This window comes from Aythya ferina (genome assembly GCF_964211825.1).
Source record: "Aythya ferina genome assembly, chromosome: 30".
NCBI lineage: Eukaryota > Metazoa > Chordata > Aves > Anseriformes > Anatidae > Aythya > Aythya ferina.
In genome coordinates, this window is record NC_140327.1 from 1,283,356 (window position 1) to 1,301,142 (window position 17,787).

The following is a 17,787-nucleotide window of genomic DNA, read 5'->3' on the forward strand; positions in this document are numbered from 1 at the left end:
ACCACCGAGACGAGACGGGGGACGCTCTGCCCCGCCCCCTCAGCCCCATCTCTATGGTCAGTCCTCCCAGAGGGCTCCCCAGCCCCCCCAAGACCCCCCAAATGTCCCCTCAGGGACCCCAAAAACCCCTCAGGACCCCCCCCATGCTCCCAGACCCCCCCATATCCCACCCCATCCCCCCAAGGTCCCCCTGTGTCCCCTCACGCCCCCCCCCACAGTGTCCCCCATTACCCCAATGGCCCTCAGGCCCCCCCCCACATCCCCTCTGTGCCCCCAACCCCAAAACCCCTCAAGACCCCCCCATTTCCCCCCCCATGTCCCACTGGACCCCTTTAGGGTCCCCCCCCCCCATCCCCAACCCCAAAACCCCCTCAAGACCCCCCCATTTCCCCCCCCCCATGCTCCAGATGCCCCCCCCCATATCCCACTGCACCCCTTTAGGGCCCCCCCACCCCATATCCCAAACCCCAAAACCCCTCAGAGCCCCCCCCCCAAATGACCCCCCCACATCTCCGGCATCACTCTTTAATCACACCCCCACCACCACCAACCCCCCCCCCCCCCAATTACAAAAAAACCCCACGCGTGACAACATCGGGACCCCCCCCACGACCCCATAACCCCCCTCCCACACCCGAGGGGGTCACCTTGGTCCCAAACCAACCCCAAACCCATTATTTTTTTGGGGGGGGGCTGCGTTGGGCCCCCCACACCACACGGGGGGGTCTCCATCTTCTCCATCCTTCATGGAGACGGTGGGGACCCCATAAAAAAAAAACCCAAGTCCCCATCCTCGTGGTGTCGTCCCCATCCCAATGGGGGTCACCAGAGTGGGAATGGGGATGGGGGGGGAAATTTGGGGTTTTTTGGCCCCCCCTTTTCACTCGTAGCAGGCAATGGCGGCCATCATGGCGACGCCACCCCAAAACCCAACTCCCCATCCCCATCGCGTTGTCCCCTTCATGGTGGGGGTCACCAGAATGGGAATGGGGACAGAACGGGGGATTTTAGGGGTCACCAGAATGGGGATGAGGATGGGGGGTTGGTTTTAGGGTTTTTTGGCCCCCCCTTTTTACTCGTAGCATGCGATGGCGGCCATCATGGCGACGCCACCCCAAAACCCAACTCCCCATCCTCGTGGTGTCCCCTCTCCATTGAGGATCTCCAGAGTGAAAATGGGGACAGAACGGGGACTGGGGGTGGGTTTTTAGGGTTTTTTGGCCCCCCCTTTTCACTCGTAGCAGGCGATGGTGTGGAGATGGTGGGGCCCTCACCCCAAAACCCAACTCCCCATCCCTGTAGCGTCACCCCCTTTCCATTGAGGGTCTCCAGAATGGGAACGGGGACAGAACGGGGACTGGGGGGGTGGGTTTTAGGGTTTTTTGGCCCCCCCTTTTCACTCGTAGCAGGCGATGGCGGCCATCATGGCGACGCCACCCCAAAACCCAAATCCCCATCCCCGTGGTGTCTCCTTTCCATTGAGGGTCTCCAGAATGGAAATGGGGACAGAAGGGGAGGTTTTAGGGGTCACCAGAATGGGGACGAGGATGGGGGGAGGAAATTTGGGGTTTTTTGGCCCCCCCTTTTCACTCGTAGCAGGTGATGGCGGCCATCATGGCGACGCCACCCCAAAACCCAACTCCCCATCCCCGTAGCATCATCCCCTTTCCAATGAGGATCACCAGAATGGGGACGAGGATGGGGAGGGGGGTTTTAGGGTTTTTTGGCCCCCCCTTTTCACTCATAGCAGGCAATGGCGGCCATCATGGCGACGCCACCCCAAAACCCAACTCCCCATCCCCGTAGCATCATCCCCTTTCCAATGAGGATCACCAGAATGGGGATGAGGATGGGGGGGTGGTTTTTGGGGTTTTTTGGCCCCCCCTTTTCACTCGTAGCAGGCGATGGCGGCCATCATGGCGACAAAACCCCAAACCCAACTCCCCATCCTCGTGTTGTCCCCTTTCCAATGGGGGTCACCAGAATGGGAATGGGGACAGAAGGGGAGGTTTTAGGGGTGACCAGAGTGGGAACGGGGACTAGGAGGGGGAAATTTAGGGTTTTTTGGCCCCCCTTTTTCCTCATAGCAGGCGATGGCGGCCATCATGGCGACGCCACCCCAAAACCCAACTCCCCATCCTCGTGGTGTCCCCTTTCCATTGAGGATCTCCAGAGTGAAAATGGGGACAGAACGGGGACTGGGGGTGGGTTTTTAGGGTTTTTTGGCCCCCCCTTTTCACTCGTAGCAGGCGATGGCGGCCATCATGGCAACAAAACCCCAAACCCAACTCCCCATCCTCGTCGTGTCCCCTCTCCATTGAGGATCTCCAGAATGGGAATGGGGACAGAACGGGGACTGGGGGGGTGGGTTTTAGGGTTTTTTGGCCCCCCCTTTTCACTCATAGCAGGCAATGGCGGCCATCATGGCGACAAAACCCCAAAACCCAACTCCCCATCCCCGTAGCATCATCCCCCTTCCAATGAGGATCACCAGAATGGGGACAAGGATGGGGAGGGGGGTTTTAGGATTTTTTGGCCCGCCCTTTTCACTCGTAGCAGGCGATGGCGGCCATCATGGCGACAAAACCCCAAACCCAACTCCCCATCCTCGTGGTGTCCCCTTTCCATTGAGGATCTCCAGAATGGGAATGGGGACAGAACGGGGACTGGGGGTGGGTTTTTAGGGTTTTTTGGCCCCCCCTTTTCACTCGTAGCAGGCGATGGCGGCCATCATGGCGATGCCACCCCAAAACCCAAATCCCCATCCCCGTAGCGTCACCCCCTTTCCATTGAGGGTCTCCAGAGTGAAAATGGGGACAGAACGGGAACTGGGGGTGGGTTTTTGGGGTTTTTTGGCCCCCCCTTTTCACTCGTAGCAGGCGATGGCGGCCATCATGGCGACGCCGGCCAGCAGGGCCAGGAGCTGGAGCAGGGACTGGAGCGGGGCGGCCTCGCGCAGCAGCTGGGGCAGCACCGCCACCGTCCCCACGTAGACGAAGCCCCCGGCGGTGAAGGGCAGCACCCAAATTGGGGCGGGGGGCCCGGCCCCGTTGCTGTCGCCCCCCCCGGCCTCGGCCAGCAAGGAGCAGGCGGCCCCCGCCACCGCCCCCAGCGCCGTCAGCAGCTGGAGGCGCATGGCCTGGGGGGGGGGGAAAAAAGGAATTGGGGGGGGGGTGTTACTGGTGGGACTGGTGGGACTGGTGGGACTGGTGGGGGTTGTCCCGCCTGGTGTGGCAGGGGGGCTCTTGGGGGGTGTTTTGGGGGTGGGGATGTGGGGGGGGGGAAACTAAAGGGGTGTAGTGGGATATGGGGGGGTCTGGGAGTGATGGGGGGGACCCTGAGGGGTTTTGGGGTTGGGGATGTGGGGGGGGCACCCTAAGGGGACGTAGTGGGATTTGGGGGGGGCTGTCTGGAGCATGGGGGTGGGAAATGGGGGGGGTCTTGAGGGGTTTTGGGGTTGGGGACATGGAGGGAATGTGGGGGGGGGACACTAAAGGGGTGTAGTGGGATATGGGGGGGTCTGGGAGTGTGTGGGGGGGCATTGGGGGGGACCCTGAGGGGTTTTGGGGTTGGGAACGTGGAGGGGGGGACCCTAAGGGGATGCAGTGGGACATGGGGGGGGAAATGGGGGGGGTCTTGAGGGGTTTTGGGGTTGGGGGCACGGAGGGGATGTGGGGGGGGAAGCCCTAAAGGGGTGTAGTGGGACATGGGGGGGTCTGGGAGTGGAGGGGGGGGACCCTGAGGGGTTTTGGGGTTGGGGACATGAGGGGGGGGCTCTGGAGCATGGGGGGGGGGCAATGGGGGGGGTCTTGAGGGGTTTTGGGGTTGGGGGCACAGAGGGGATGTGGGGGGGACACAGGGCTGGGGGACCCTAAAGGGGTGCACTGGGACATGGGGGGGTCTGGGAGTGCAGGGGGGGGGACCCTGAGGGGGACCCTGAGGGGTTTTGGGGTTGGGGACGTGGGGGGGGACCCTAAGGGGATGTAGTGGGATTTGGGGGGGGGGGGCGTCTGGAGCATGGGGGTGGGAAATGGGGGGGGTCTTGAGGGGTTTTGGGGTTGGGGGCACGGAGGGGACGTGGGGAGGGGCCCTGAGGGGACATTGGGGTAATGGGGGACACTGTGGGGGGGGCGTGAGGGGACACAGGGGGACCTTGGAGGGGATGCAGTGGGATATGGGGGGGTCTGGGAGCATGGGGGGGTCCATGGGGGGCTTTTGGGGTTGGAAACATTTGGGGGGGGGTCTGGGAGCACGGAGGGGGTCCATGGGGGGCTTTTGGGGTTGGGGTCATGAGCGGGGAAGGGTCTGGGAGCATGGTGGGGGGGGTCCTGAGGGGTTTTTGGTGTCCCTGAGGGGTTTTTGGGCTCCCTGAGGGGTTTTTGGGGTCCTTGAGGGGTTTTTGGGCTCCCTGAGGGGTTTTTTGGGTCTCTGAGGGGTTTTTGGGCTCCCTGAAGGGTTTTTTTGGGGGGGTTTTAAGGGTTTTTTTTAGGCTCACCTGGCGCTTGGTGCACCCCGACTGCACCAGGATGGCGAGGTCGCCCACCTCGTGGGGCACCTCGTGGAGCAGCACCGTGAGCGCCGTCACCGTCCCCAAGCCCGGCCCCGCCAGGAAGGAGGCGCCGATGGCCAGCCCGTCCGTGAAGTTGTGAGCCACGTCGGCCGCCAGGTTCAGGTAGCCCGACACCTGCATGGCTTCAATTTGGGGAGGGGGGGGACGTCAAAGGGGTCAGTGACACCCCCCTCGTGTCCCCAGCCTGGTCCCCAAGTGATCTGTCGAGCGGTGATCCCAACACGGTTCCCAGTAACGGCCATGATGTCCCCATTGATGTCCCCATCAATGTCCCCAATGCTGTCCCCATTGATGTCCCCATCAACGTCTCCAAGAACGCCCCCCAAGATCCCAAAAACACCCCAGTGATGTTCCCAACACCACCCCATCAACGTCCCCAATGCTATCTCCATCGATGTCCCCATTAACATCTCCAAGAACACTCCCCAAGACCCCAAAAACACCCCAGTGATGTCACCAGCACTGTCCCATCAATGTCCCCAACACTATCTCCATCAATGTCCCCAATGCTATCACCACTGATGTCCCCAACTCTACCCCCACCAATGTCCCCAACGCTATCTCCATCGATGTCCCCATTAACATCTCCAAGAACACTCCCCAAGACCCCAAAAACACCCCAGTGATGTCACCAGCACTGTCCCATCCATGTCCCCAACGCTACCTCCAACACTGCCCCAAATGATGTCCCCAACACTACCACTATCGATGTCCCCAACTCTACCCCCATCGATGTCCCCAACGCTATCTCCACCAACGTCCCCATCAATGTCTCCAAGAACACTCCCCAAGATCCCAAAAACACCCCAGTGGTGTCCCCAGCACTGTCCCATCAATGTCCCCAACACTATCCCCATCGATTTGCCCAATGCGACCATTATTGATGTCCCCAACTCTACCCTCATCAATGTCCCCAGCGCTATCTCCATTGATGTCCCCAACGCTATCTCCATCAATGTCCCCATCAACGTCTCCAAGAACGCTCCCCAAGATCCCAAAAACACCCCAGTGGTGTCCCGAGCAGTGTCCCATCAATGTCCCCAGTGCGTCCATTATTGATGTCCCCAACACCACCCCAGCAACGTCCCCAGTGCTACCTCCAACACTGTCCCCAACGATGTCCCCAACGCTATCTCCAGTGACGTCCCCATCAACATCTCCAAGAACGCCCCCCAAGACCCCAAAAACACCCCAGTGGTGTCCCGAGCAGTGTCCCATCAATGTCCCCAACGCTACCTCCAATAGTCCCCATCCATGTCCCCAACGTTATCTCCATCAACGTCCCCATCAACATCTCCAAGAACGCTCCCCAAGACCCCCAAAACACCCCAGTGGTGTCCCCAGCAGTGTCCCATCAATGTCCCCAACACTATCTCCAAAAACGCTCCCAACAATCCCAGTAATGCCCCAGTGGTGTCCCCAGTGGTGTCCCCAATGATGTCCCCAACGGTGTCCCCAACAGCGCCTCCCAACGCCCTCCCCATTGACGTCCCCAACGCCCTCCCCATCGATGTCCCCAACGCCACCTCCACCGCCATCCCCAAAAGCACCTCCCGAGACGTCCCCAACGCCCCCAGCGGTGCCCCCAGCGCCCCCCCAGCGCCCCCTCCCCCCTTACCTGACCCCTCTTCCTCCTTCTCCACCTCCCGGCTCCTCCTCTTGGCCTCCCGCCCCTTGGTGGCCTTCCCGTCCCGGCGCCCCGCGGCGCCCCGCGGCTCCTCCTCGCCCTCGCTGGAGCTGTCCTTGGCCTTGGGCGCTGGGGAGGGTTGGGGTCAGCACCCCCGAATCCCCCTCCCCTAGAAGGGGACGGGGACGGGGGCTACGCACCGTGGCTGTGGCCGTGGCCGTGGCCGCCCTTCACGTGCCGCACGAATTTCTCCACCACCAGGAAGGCCACGATGCCGGCCAGCACCCACATCCCCACCGCCAGCATGCGGTCGTGCTCCGGGCCTGGGCGAAGGGACGGGGTCACTCCGGTCCCCAAAAGTCCCCAAAAGTCCCCAAAAAAGTCCCCAAAAGTCCCTTCCTACCTTGGTGCGAGTGCCCGTGACCGCGCGGCTCGGCGGGGACGTGCGCGTGGCCGCCGTCCGCGTGGTGCGCGTGGGGCACTGCGGGGACAAACGCCGGGCGCGTGAGCGTCCCCCCCGTTGTCCCCACGGGGGTTAGGGGGGGACACACTCACCCAAGGCATGGGGAATGAGGTGGAGGAAGGCGTCCCCCAGCAGCCCCCCCGCCGCGAAGCTGAGCAGCAGCCGCAGCAGCGCCTGGTGCCGCGGGGCGTTGGACTCCAGCGGGATGAGGAAGAGGAGGAGGTACGGCGCCGCGCTGATCACCAGGGTGGCGCCCAGCGTCTGTGGGGAGGGGGCAACAGGGATCGGGGGGCGTCACGGTGGTGGACAACCCCCACCCCGAGCCAGGCGCGGAGGGGGCGCTCACCTGCAGCCACAGCGTCAGCGTGTCGGGGCGCTCCCGCGCCGGGGGATGCCGCGTCTCGGGGGGCTTCTGGTGGCCCTGGGGGACGTGGTGGTGGTGGTGGTCTTCATGGGCGTGCCCATGGCCGTGGTGGAGGTCTTCGTGGGGATGGCCATGGCCATGGTGGAGGTCGTTGGGCGAGTGGCTATGGCCATGGTGGAGGTCTTGATGGGAATGACCATGGCCATGGTAGAGGTCTTCATGAGTATGACCATGACCATGGTAGAGGTCTTCATGGGAATGACCATGACCATGATGATGATCTTCATGGGCATGACTATGGCCATGATGAAGGTCTTCATGGGCGTGACCATGGCCATGGTGGAGGTCTTGATGGGAATGACCATGGCCATGGTGAACGTCTTCATGGGAATGGCCATGACCATGGTAGAGGTCTTCATGACCATGACCATGACCATGGCCATGATGGAGGTCGTCATGAAAGTGCCCGTGGCCATGGTACAAGTCCTCGTGGGAGTGCCCGTGGCCATGGTACAAGTCCTTGTGTGAATGCCCATGGCCATGGTGGAGGTCTTCATGACCATGCCCATGACCATGGCCATGGTGGAGGTCTTCATGACCACGCCCATGGCCATGGTGGAGGTCTTCATGGCCATGCCCGTGGTACAAGTCCTCGTGGGAGTGCCCGTGGCCGTGGTGCGGGTCCTCGTGGCCGTCGGCGGCGTGCGGGGACGCGGCGGGGAGGAGGCAGAGGGCCAGCACCGCGCCGGCGGCCATGGCGGCAGCGAGGGGCGAGCCGAGTCGCCGCGTGCGGGCGGCCGTCGCCATCGTGCCGGCGTCCCTGCGGGAGAGAGGAGGGGGACGGGGATTGGGGTGAGGATGAGGATGGGGATGAAGAAGGGGATGGGAACAGGGATAAAGATGAGGATGGGGACGAGGACGAAGATGAGGACGAGGATCAAGTTGAGGATGAGGATAGAGATGAAGATGAGGATGAAGATGGGGATGAGGATAGGGGTGAAGATGAGGATGGGGATGGAGATGATGGGAACGGGGATGAAGATGAGGATGATGGGGATGATGATGGGGATGAGGACAGGGATGGGGATGAAGATGAGGATGGGAACGGGGATGAAGATGAGGATGAGGATGGGGATGAAGATGAGGAAGGGGATGGGAATGGGGACAGGGATCGGGACAAGGATGGGGATGAAGATCAAGATGAAGACGGGGATGAGGATGAGGGTGAGAACGAGGATGAAGATGAGGATGAGGATGGAGATGAAGATGGGGATGAAGATGAGGATGAAGATGAGGACAAGGATGAAGATGATGATGGAGATGATGATGAAGATGGGGATGAAGATGGGGAAGGGGATGAAGGTGATGATGAAGATGAAGATGGAGATGAAGATGATGAAGATGAGGATGGGGATGAAGATGATGATGATGATGAAGATGAGGATGAAGATGGGGATGAAGATGAAGATGGGGATGAAGATGATGAAGATGAGGATGGGGATGAAGATGATGATGATGATGATGATGATGATGAGGATGAAGATGGGGTGAAGATGATGAAGATGGGGATGAAGATGAGGATGGGGATGAAGATGAGGATGAAGGTGATGATGAAGATGAAGATGGGGATGAAGATAGGGATGAAGATGAAGAAGATGAGGATGAAGATGATGAGGATGGGGATGAAGAAGGGGATGATGATGAAGATGAAGATGATGATGATGAAGATGATCACGTGGCCGCGCCCTCCCCCTCCGCTACCGGGGGCGTGCCCGGGGGCGGACCCAGAGCCCCCCGGAGGCCCCCTACCATAGAGACGACACCGCTGGGCGCCTAGAGCGGCACCCGGGAGGGTGGGGGGCATACCATAGAGACGGCTCCCCGCCGAACCATAGAGCGGCGGCACCGCGCGGGGCACCATAGAGACGGCGGGGGTGTGGGGGGGGGCAGGGGAGGGGTAGAGCGGCACCGGGGGGGGGTGGGGGCCCCTCTAGGCTCCTCTCTATGCCCCTGGGGGTCTCTCACCGTCCGCGCGCTGCCTCCGGCTCCGGCCCCGACGTGGCACCGCGGCCCCGCCCCCTCGAGGGAATCTCGCGAGACTTCGAGCGAGAGGAAGGAGACAGAGGGAGGGCGGAAGCGGGCTTGACGCCGCCGCCGCCATCTTGGATGCGGGCGAGCGATGATGGTGGTTTAGGGGAAAAGAAGGGGGGGGGGGGAAAACGCGCGCGCGGGGGCTGCCGGGAGCGGGCGCGGGGCATTGTGGGGCCGGGGGGAACCGCAGGCGGCGGCGCCCGGAGCTAGGCCCGAGCCCTGGGGGGGGGGGGGGGGCGGCGGGGGGAGGAGGCCGAGCCCGGAGCCCCCCCGGCGGCGCGGGATGGGAGACAGCGACCGCGGTCAGCGGGGGGGGGGTTAAAAGGGGGTGGGGGGGGGGGTTTGGAGGGGGTGGGGGGGGTTTAGAGGGGGTTTGGGGGGGGTGGGGGGGCTCCTGAGGGGGGTTTGGGGGGGGCTGGGGGGGGCCTAGGGGCTTGGGGGGGGTCTGGGGGCTTGGGGGGGCTCCTGAGGGGGGGGTGGGGGGGCCAGGGGGCTTTGGGGGGGGGTCCTGGGGGGGGTTGGGGACGTCCTGGGGGCTTTGGGGGGGGGTTGGGGGGCTTTGGGGGGGGCTTAGGGGGGTCCTGGGGGCTTGGGGGGGCTCTGGGGGGGGCTTGGAAGGGGTGAGGGGGCTCCTGAGAGGGGGTGGGGGGGGGGTCTGGGGGCCTTGGGGGGGTCCTGGGGGCTTAGGGCGGACTGGGGGGGCTTGGAGGGGGTGAGGGGGCTCCTGGGGGGGGTTGGGGGGGCTTGGAGGGGATTGGGGGGCTTTGGGGGGAGCTTGGGGGGGCCTGGGAGGGGCTTTTTGGGGGGTCTGGGGGGGGCCTGGGGGCTTTGGGGGGGTCTCGGGGGGTCTTGGGGGGCTTTGTGCGAGGTCCTGAGGATTTGGGGGGGGCTCTGGGGGAGGGCTTGGAGGGGGGTGAGAGGCTCCTGGGGGGGGCTTTGGGGGGGGGCTCTGGGGGGTCTCTGGGATGGTTTGGGGGGCTGAGAGGGAGCTGGGGGGGCCTGAGGGGGGGTCCTGGGGGGGGTCTTGGGGGCTTGGGGGAGCTTGTGGGGGTTTTTTGGGGGGGGGTCTTAGGGTGTAAAAGGGCGTTTTAACCCCTAAGAGGGTTTCTTTTTTAGGTGGGGGGGGCTGGGGGTTTGCCGCTCACCCCTGCGTGTTTGGGGGGGGGCTCCTTACTCTCTTTTTTTTTTTTTTTTCCTCCTCCCCCCCCCCCCCAAAATCCCCCCCCCCAGACTGCAGGAGCCCCGACAGCTCGTCCCTCAGCTCCTCCCCCCCCCCCCGCCGACCCCTCCGGCCCCCCTTTACCCCCCCCCACCCCATCCCCAACCCCAACCCCAACCCCAAACCCCCCCCCCAAACCCTCCTGGGCCCCACCATGGCCGCATCCCTCAACGCCCCCCCCCCCGCCGCCCCCCCCCCGCCGTTTCCAGCCTGGGCTCCCCCTTCCCCGTCATCAGCTCCTCGCTCGGCTCCCCGGGGCTCCCCGCGCCCCCCCCCCATCCCCTACGGCCCCGTCAGCAGCCCCCAGGTAAGCACAACCCCCCCTAAAACCCCTATAACCCCCCCCCCCATATTCAATTTTACCAATTCCGGCGTTTTTCACCCCAAGATTAACTCCACGGTCAGCCTGCCGGGGCTGCACGGCGCCGTCAGCAGCTCGGACGACGTGAAGCCCCCCCTGGGCTTGCGGCCCCCCCCCTGCCACCCCCACGGCCCCGGTGCCAAGCGGCTCTGCGCCATCTGCGGGGACCGGTCCTCAGGTAACGGGGTGGGGGGGGCCCTAAATAGGGTTTAGGGGGGGCGGGGAGGGGGGTCCCGGTGAAATGGGGTGGTTTGGGGGCAGGGAGATGGGGGTGGGGGGGGGAATTGGGGGAAATCCTATAAAAGGGGGGAGGGGAATCCTATAAAAGGGGGTTTGGGAAATCCTATAAAAGGGGGAGTGGGGGGAAATCCTATAAAAGGGGGCATGGGAAATCCTGTAAAAGGGGGTATGGGGGGAAATCCTATAAAAGGGGGTATGGGAAATCCTATAAAAGGGGGTTTGGGGGGAAATCCTATAAAAGGGGGTAGGGGAAATCCTATAAAAGGGGGTAGGGGAAATCCTATAAAAGGGGGTAGGGGAAATCCTATAAAAGGGGGAACGGGGGGAAGTCCTGTAAAAGGGGGTAGGGGAAATCCTGTAAAAGGGGGAATGGGGGGAAATCCTATAAAAGGGGGTATGGGGAATCCTATAAAAGGGGGTTTGGGAAGTCCTATAAAAGGGGGTATGGGAAATCCTATAAAAGGGGGAATGGGAAATCCTATAAAAGGGGGAGTGGGGGGAAATCCTATAAAAGGGGGTAGGGGAAATCCTATAAAAGGGGGTTTGGGGGGAAATCCTATAAAAGGGGGTTTGGGAAATCCTATAAAAGGGGGAGTGGGAAATCCTATAAAAGAGGGTGGGGGAAATCCTATAAAAGGGGGTATGGGGGGAAATCTTATAAAAGGGGGAACAGGGGGAAATCCTATAAAAGGGGATGGGGTGATGGGATCCTATAAAATGGGATGTATGGGGTAGGAGTGAAGGGATTCTATGGAATGGGAGGTAGAGGATAGGAACAATGAGATCCTATAAAATGGGGTGTAGATAATAGGGGCAGTAGGATCCTATAAAATGGGATGTAGGAGATAAGGACAACAAGATCCTATAAAATGGGATGTAAGGGGCAGGGGTGGAGGAATCCTATAAAATAGGATGCGAGGGATAGTGACAACGAGATCTTATAATATGGGATGTAGGGGATGGGGTGGAGGGATCCTATAAAATGGGATGTAGGGGAAAAGAAGCAGGGATAATGGGAACGGGGACATCTGGGGCCCCTCGAAATTGTTTTAGGGTGGGATGTGGGGATACCTGGGGTGGTTTTGGGGTGGAATAATGGGAACGGGGACACCTGGGACCCCTGAAATTTGTTTTAGGATGGGATGTGGGATACTTAGGATGGTTTTGGGATGGAATAATGGGAACGGGGACATCTAGGAGCACTCAAATTCGTTTCAGGATGGGATGTGGGGATTTTTGGGGTGTGATAATGGGAAGGGGGACATCTGGGTCTCTTCAAATTTGTTTTGGGGTGGGATGTGGGGATTTTTGGGATGGTTTTGGGGTGGAATAATGGGAACGGGGACATCTAGGAGCCCTCAAATTCGTTTTAGGATGGGATGCGGGGATATTTGGGGAGATTTGGGGATGGAATAACAGGAATGGGGACACCTGGGGCCCCTGAAATTTGTTTTAGGGTGTGATGTGGGATACTGGGGATGGTTTTGGGTTGGAATAATGGGAATGGGGACACCTGGGTCTCCTGAAATCTGTTTTAGGGTGGGATGCGGGGATACTTGGTATGGTTTTGGGGTAGGATAATGGGAATGGGGACATCTGGGGCTCCTCAAAGTTGTTGTAGGATGGGATGTGGGGATATCTTGGGTGGTTTTAGGGTGGCATAATGGGAACGGGGACATCTAGGAGCCCTCAAATTTGTTTCAGGATGGGATGTGGGGATTTTTGGGGTGTGATAATGGGAAGAAGGATATTTGGGTCTCCTAAAATTTGTTTTAGGATGGGATGTGGGGATATTTGGGGTGGGATAATGGGAACGGGGACAGCTGGGTCTCCTGAAATTTGTTTTAGGATGGGATGTGGAGATACTTGGGGTGGTTTTGGGGTGAAATAATGGGAACAGGGACACCTGGGGCCCCTGAAATTTGTTTTAGGATGGGATGTGGGGATACTTGGGATGGTTTTGGGGTAGAATAATGGGACTGGGGACACCTGGGGCCCCTGAAATTTATTTTAGGATGGGATGTGGGGATATCTGGGATGTTTTTGGGTTGGAATAACGGGAATAGGGACACCTGGGTCTCCTGAAATTTGTTTTAGGATGGGATGTGGTGGTACTTGGGTCTCTTCAAATTTGTTTTAGCCTGGGATGTGGGGATTTTTGGGATGGTTTTGGGGTGGAATAATGGGAACGGGGACATGTAGGAGCCCTCAAATTCGTTTTAGGATGGGATGCGGGGATACTTGGGGTGGTTTTGGGATGGAATAACAGGAAAGGGGACACCTGGGGCCCCTGAAATTCATTTTAGGATGGGATGTGGGGATACCTGAGATGGTTTTGGAGTGGGATAATGGGAATAGGGACACCTGGGGCCCCTGAAATTTGTTTTAGGGTGCGATATGGGGATACTTGGGATGTTTTTGGGTTGGAATAACGGGAATGGGGACACCTGGGGCCCCTGAAATTTGTTTTAGGATGGGATGTGGAGATACTTGGGGTGATTTTGGGGTGAAATAATGGGAACAGGGACACCTGGGGCCCCTGAAATTTGTTTTAGGGTGCGATATGGGGATACTTGGGATCTTTTTAGGTTGCAATAACGGGAACAGGGACATCTGGGTGCCTTCAAATTTGTTTTATAATGGGATGTGGGGATACTTGGGATGTTTTTTGGGTTGAAATAACGGGAACGTGGACACCTGGCTCTTAAATTCGGGCCTGGAAACACCCGGAGCGACCTCCGCACGCCCACCGCAACCCGGCTACGTGTCCCTACACCCCCCCAACCCCTTTTTTTTCCCCTTTTTTCCCCTTTTTTTCTAGGGAAACACTACGGGGTGTACAGCTGCGAGGGCTGCAAGGGCTTCTTCAAGCGCACCATCCGCAAGGACCTGACCTACAGCTGCCGCGACAACAAGGACTGCGTGGTGGACAAACGCCAGCGCAACCGCTGCCAGTACTGCCGCTACCAGAAGTGCCTGGCCACCGGCATGAAACGGGAAGGTTCGAGGGGTTTTATAGGGCCGGGAGGGCTTCTCGAGCCCCCCCCGGTGTTGATTGTAGGGTTTTGGGTCCAGCCGTGCAGGAGGAGAGGCAGCGGGGTAAGGAGAAGGAGGGCGAGGGCGAGCTGGGGGCCAGCGCCAATGAGGAGATGCCGGTGGAGAAGATTTTGGAGGCCGAGCTGGCGGTGGAGCAGAAATCGGACCAAAACGTGGACGGATCCGGCACCGGGGGCACCTCGGTGAGCATCAGAATAAAAAAAACGAGAAAAAAATGGGGTTTTGGGGGGATTTTATGGGGTCTCCGCGCCGCCCTGCTGACCCCGTTGCGTCCCCGTCCCCGTGCATCAGCCCAATGACCCGGTGACCAACATCTGCCAGGCCGCGGACAAGCAGCTCTTCACCCTGGTGGAGTGGGCCAAGAGGATCCCGCACTTCTCCGAGCTGCCCCTGGACGATCAAGTGATCCTATTGAGGGCGGGTGAGCCCCGGGATTTAGGGTCGGGGGGAGCCGGGGGGGTTGGAAAGCGGGTGGGTAGCCAGTAGGGTGGGGAGGGTTGGAGGAGGAGGTGGAGGAAGGGTTGTGGGGGGGTATAGGAAGGGGGTTGTGGGTTTTAGGGGATGGGTGTCCCGTAAATGGGGGGGTTTGGGGTTGTGGAAGGGGGTCCCGGGGGGAGTTATAGGGTCAGGGGTCCCGGGGGGGCTGCAGAAGGGGGTAGGAACCCTATAGGGAAGGTGGTAGGGGAGGTGCAGGGCGGTGGAGGAAGGGGGTTGTGGCCCTTTTGGGGGGGGTGGTCCCATAAATGGGGGGGTTTAGGGTCTGGGGGTGGGGGTTTAGGGTTGTGGAAGGGGGTCCTGGAGAAGATTGTAGGGTCGGGGGGCTCCGGGGAGGTTGGAAAGGGGGGGAGGCACCCCGTAGGGTGGGGAGGGTTGGAGGAGGAGGTGGAGGAAGGGTTGGGGGGGGGTATAGGAAGGGGGTTGTGGGTTTTAGGGGATGGGTGTCCCATAAATGTGGGGGTTTGGGGTTGTGGAAGGGGGTCTTGGGGCCAGTTGTAGGGTCGGGGGGCTGCAGAAGGGGGTAGGCACCCTATAGGGTCGCATTGGGTGGGGGTGGTTGGAGGAGGAGGTGGAGGAAGGGTTGGGGGGGTATAGGAAGGGGGTTGTGGGTTTTAGGGGATGGGTGCCCCGTAAATAGGGGGTTTAGGGTCTGGGGGTGGGGGTTTGGGGTTGTGGAAGGGGGTCCTGGGGGGAGTTATAGGGTCAGGGGTCCCGGGGGGGCTGCAGAAGGGGGTAGGCACCCTATAGGGACGCATTGGATGGGAATGGTTGTAGGGGAGGTGCAGGGTGGTGGAGGAAGGGGGTTGTGGCCTTTGGGGGGGGGTGGTCCCATAAATGGGGGGGTTTGGGGTCTGAGGATGGGGGTTTGGGGTTGTGGAAGGGGGTCCCAGGGGGTTGTAGGGTCGGGGGGGCTGCAGAAGGGGGTGGGCACCCTATAGGGATGCGTAGGATGGGGATGGTTGGAGGGGGAGGTGGAGGAAGGGGTTGTGGCCCTTTTGGGGGGGGTGGTCCCATAAATGGGGGGGTTTAGGGTCTGGGGGTGGGGGTTTAGGGTTGTGGAAGGGGGTCCTGGAGAAGATTGTAGGGTCGGGGGGCTCCGGGGAGGTTGGAAAGGGGGGGAGGCACCCCGTAGGGTGGGGAGGGTTGGAGGAGGAGGTGGAGGAAGGGTTGGGGGGGGGTATAGGAAGGGGGTTGTGGGTTTTAGGGGATGGGTGTCCCGTAAATGGGGGGGTTTGGGGTTGTGGAAGGGGGTCCCGGGGGGGTTTGTAGGGTCGGGGGGCTGCAGAAGGGGGTAGGCACCCTATAGGGTCGCATTGGGTGGGGGTGGTTGGAGGAGGAGGTGGAGGAAGGGGGTTGTGGGTTTTAGGGGATGGGTGTCCCGTAAATGGGGGGTTTAGGGTCTGGGGCTGGGGGTTTGGGGTTGTGGAAGGGGGTCCCGGGGGAGTTATAGGGTCGGGGGGCCCGGAGGGGCTGCAGAAGGGGGTAGGAACCCTATAGGGATGGTGGTAGGGGAGGTGCAGGGTGGTGGAGGGAGGGGATTGTGGCCCTTTTGGGGGGGGTGGTCCCATAAATGGGGGGGTTTAGGGTCTGGGGGTGGGGGTTTGGGGTTGTGGAAGGGGGATCTGGAGAGCTGTGACCCCACACGGGGGGGGTTGGGGGGTGGAAGGGGGGTGTCTGCCCCATAGGGGATGTTGGGGTGGGTGTTTGGGGGGGGGATTTTGGGGCTGAGGGGATTTGGGGGGAGGATTTGGGGAATTGGGAGTGGGATTTGGGGGCTCTGAGGGGGGAATTTGGGGGTCTGGGGGGTGTAATTTGGGGATTTGGGACGGGGATTTTGGGGTCTGGAGCATGGGGTTTGGGGAGTGGGATGTGGGGGCCTGGAGGAAGGTATTTGGGGGTCTGGGGAGTGGGATTTAGGGGCTGGGGGGCAGAATTTTGGGTCTAAGGGCTGGAATTTGGGGGTCTAGGGGGTGGAATTTGGGGGTTTGGGAGGGGGAATTTTGGGCTCTGGGAATGGAATTTTGGGGTCTAGATGAAGGAATTTGGGGTCTGGGAATCGAATTTTGGGTCTAGGGGCTGGAATTTTGGGGTCTGGGGGCTGGAATTTTGGGGTCTGGAGGAAGGATTTTGGGGCTCTGGGGCTGGAATTTTGGGGTCTGGAGGAAGGATTTTGGGTCTCTGGGGCTGGAATTTGGTGGTCTGGGAATGGAACTTTGGGGCTTGGGCTGGAATTTTGGGTCTGGGAATGGAATTTTGGGTCTAGGGGCTGGAATTTTGGGGTCTGGGGCTGGAATTTTGGGGTCTGGGGCTGGAATTTTGGGTCTGGGAATTGAAATTTGGGGCTCTGGGGCTGGAATTTTGGGTCTAGGGGCTGGAATTTTGGGTCTGGGAATGGAATTTTGGGTCTTGGGGCTGCAATTTTGGGTCTCGGGGCTGCAATTTCAGGCCCTGCTGTGGCAGGCCCTATCAGGGCAGGCCGAGAAGCGCCTCTGGGAGCCCGGGGTGCTCCGTGGTCCCCCGGGGGGGGCTGTTTTTGGGGCCGGGGGGGGGGCCTGACGACCCACCCGGTGCCGCAGGCTGGAACGAGCTGCTGATCGCCTCCTTCTCGCACCGCTCCATCTCCGTCAAGGACGGGATCCTGCTGGCCACCGGCCTCCACGTGCACCGCAACAGCGCCCACAGCGCCGGCGTGGGGGCCATCTTCGACAGGTGGGGGGGCCTCGGGGAGAACCTGGGGGGGGCTTTTTGGGCTCCCCCCAACCCCACCCTAAATCCTGGGGTCAATCTTTTTTTGGGGGGGGGGCACAGGGTGCTGACCGAGCTGGTCTCCAAGATGCGGGACATGCGCATGGACAAGACGGAGCTGGGCTGCCTCCGCGCCATCATCCTCTTCAACCCTGGTAGGGACACCCCAAACCCCCCCCCCCGATTAATTTACCCCCCCCCCGATTAATTTAACCCCCCCCCAATTAATTTAACCCCCCCCCCGATTAATTTAACCCCCCCCGATTAATTTAACCCCCCCCCATTAATTTACCCCCCCCCCCGATTAATTTACCCCCCTCCAATTAATTTAACCCCCCCATTAATTTAACCGCCCCCCAATTAATTTACCCCCCCCCCAATTAATTTAACCCCCCCCCCGATTAATTTAACCCCCCCCTCATTAATTGGTAACCCCCCATTATTGATTTTAACCCCCTCCTCATTAATTTTAACCCCCCTTTATTCATTTTAGCCCCCTCCTCATTAATTTAACCGCCTCTCGTTAATTTAACCCCCCCTCATCAATTTTAA

General features: G+C 60.5%; 2 protein-coding genes and 1 long non-coding RNA gene across 3 annotated transcripts; 2 read left to right on the plus strand and 1 right to left on the minus strand.

Moving 5' to 3' along the window:
- Positions 1 to 1,517: 1,517 nt before the first annotated feature.
- Positions 1,518 to 2,638, plus strand: LOC311425380. The gene is made up of 3 exons (XR_014686298.1): positions 1,518 to 1,901; positions 2,091 to 2,364; positions 2,516 to 2,638. It is a non-coding gene; the product is annotated as an uncharacterized lncRNA (long non-coding RNA).
- Positions 2,639 to 2,835: 197 nt separating this feature from the next.
- SLC39A7 (solute carrier family 39 member 7) lies at positions 2,836 to 9,160 on the minus strand. Its single transcript, XM_084501068.1, has 8 exons — positions 9,050 to 9,160; positions 7,007 to 7,844; positions 6,753 to 6,921; positions 6,601 to 6,678; positions 6,398 to 6,520; positions 6,189 to 6,326; positions 4,496 to 4,692; positions 2,836 to 3,139 (listed from the first exon to the last, which is right to left on the minus strand). Exons 2-8 carry the CDS (start codon positions 7,829 to 7,831, stop codon positions 2,867 to 2,869), a joined length of 1,803 nt encoding a protein of 600 aa, XP_084357194.1. The 5' UTR covers positions 7,832 to 7,844; positions 9,050 to 9,160; the 3' UTR covers positions 2,836 to 2,866.
- A 148-nt stretch (positions 9,161 to 9,308) lies between these two features.
- On the plus strand, positions 9,309 to 17,443 carry RXRB (retinoid X receptor beta; the record flags this gene model as incomplete). The annotated part of the gene is made up of 8 exons (XM_084501298.1): positions 9,309 to 9,417; positions 10,346 to 10,641; positions 10,723 to 10,873; positions 13,757 to 13,936; positions 14,011 to 14,174; positions 14,284 to 14,413; positions 17,067 to 17,199; positions 17,299 to 17,443. The coding sequence occupies exons 1-8, from the start codon at positions 9,399 to 9,401 to the stop codon at positions 17,441 to 17,443; spliced, it is 1,218 nt and encodes a 405-aa protein (XP_084357424.1). The 5' UTR covers positions 9,309 to 9,398.
- Between the last annotated feature and the right edge of the window lie 344 nt (positions 17,444 to 17,787).

Bases quoted from the DNA above. Each gene is read 5' to 3' on its own strand.
- SLC39A7 (XM_084501068.1), bottom strand. From the start codon at position 7,831: ATGGCGACGGCCGCCCGCACGCGGCGACTCGGCTCGCCCCTCGCTGCC. The intron at 4,693-6,188 runs GTAAGGGGGGAG...CCCAAATTGAAG, and splicing joins GAAGGAGGAAGAGGGGTCAG to CCATGCAGGTGTCGGGCTAC. The intron at 3,140-4,495 runs GTGAGCCTAAAA...CCCCCCCCCCAG, and splicing joins CGGGGTGCACCAAGCGCCAG to GCCATGCGCCTCCAGCTGCT.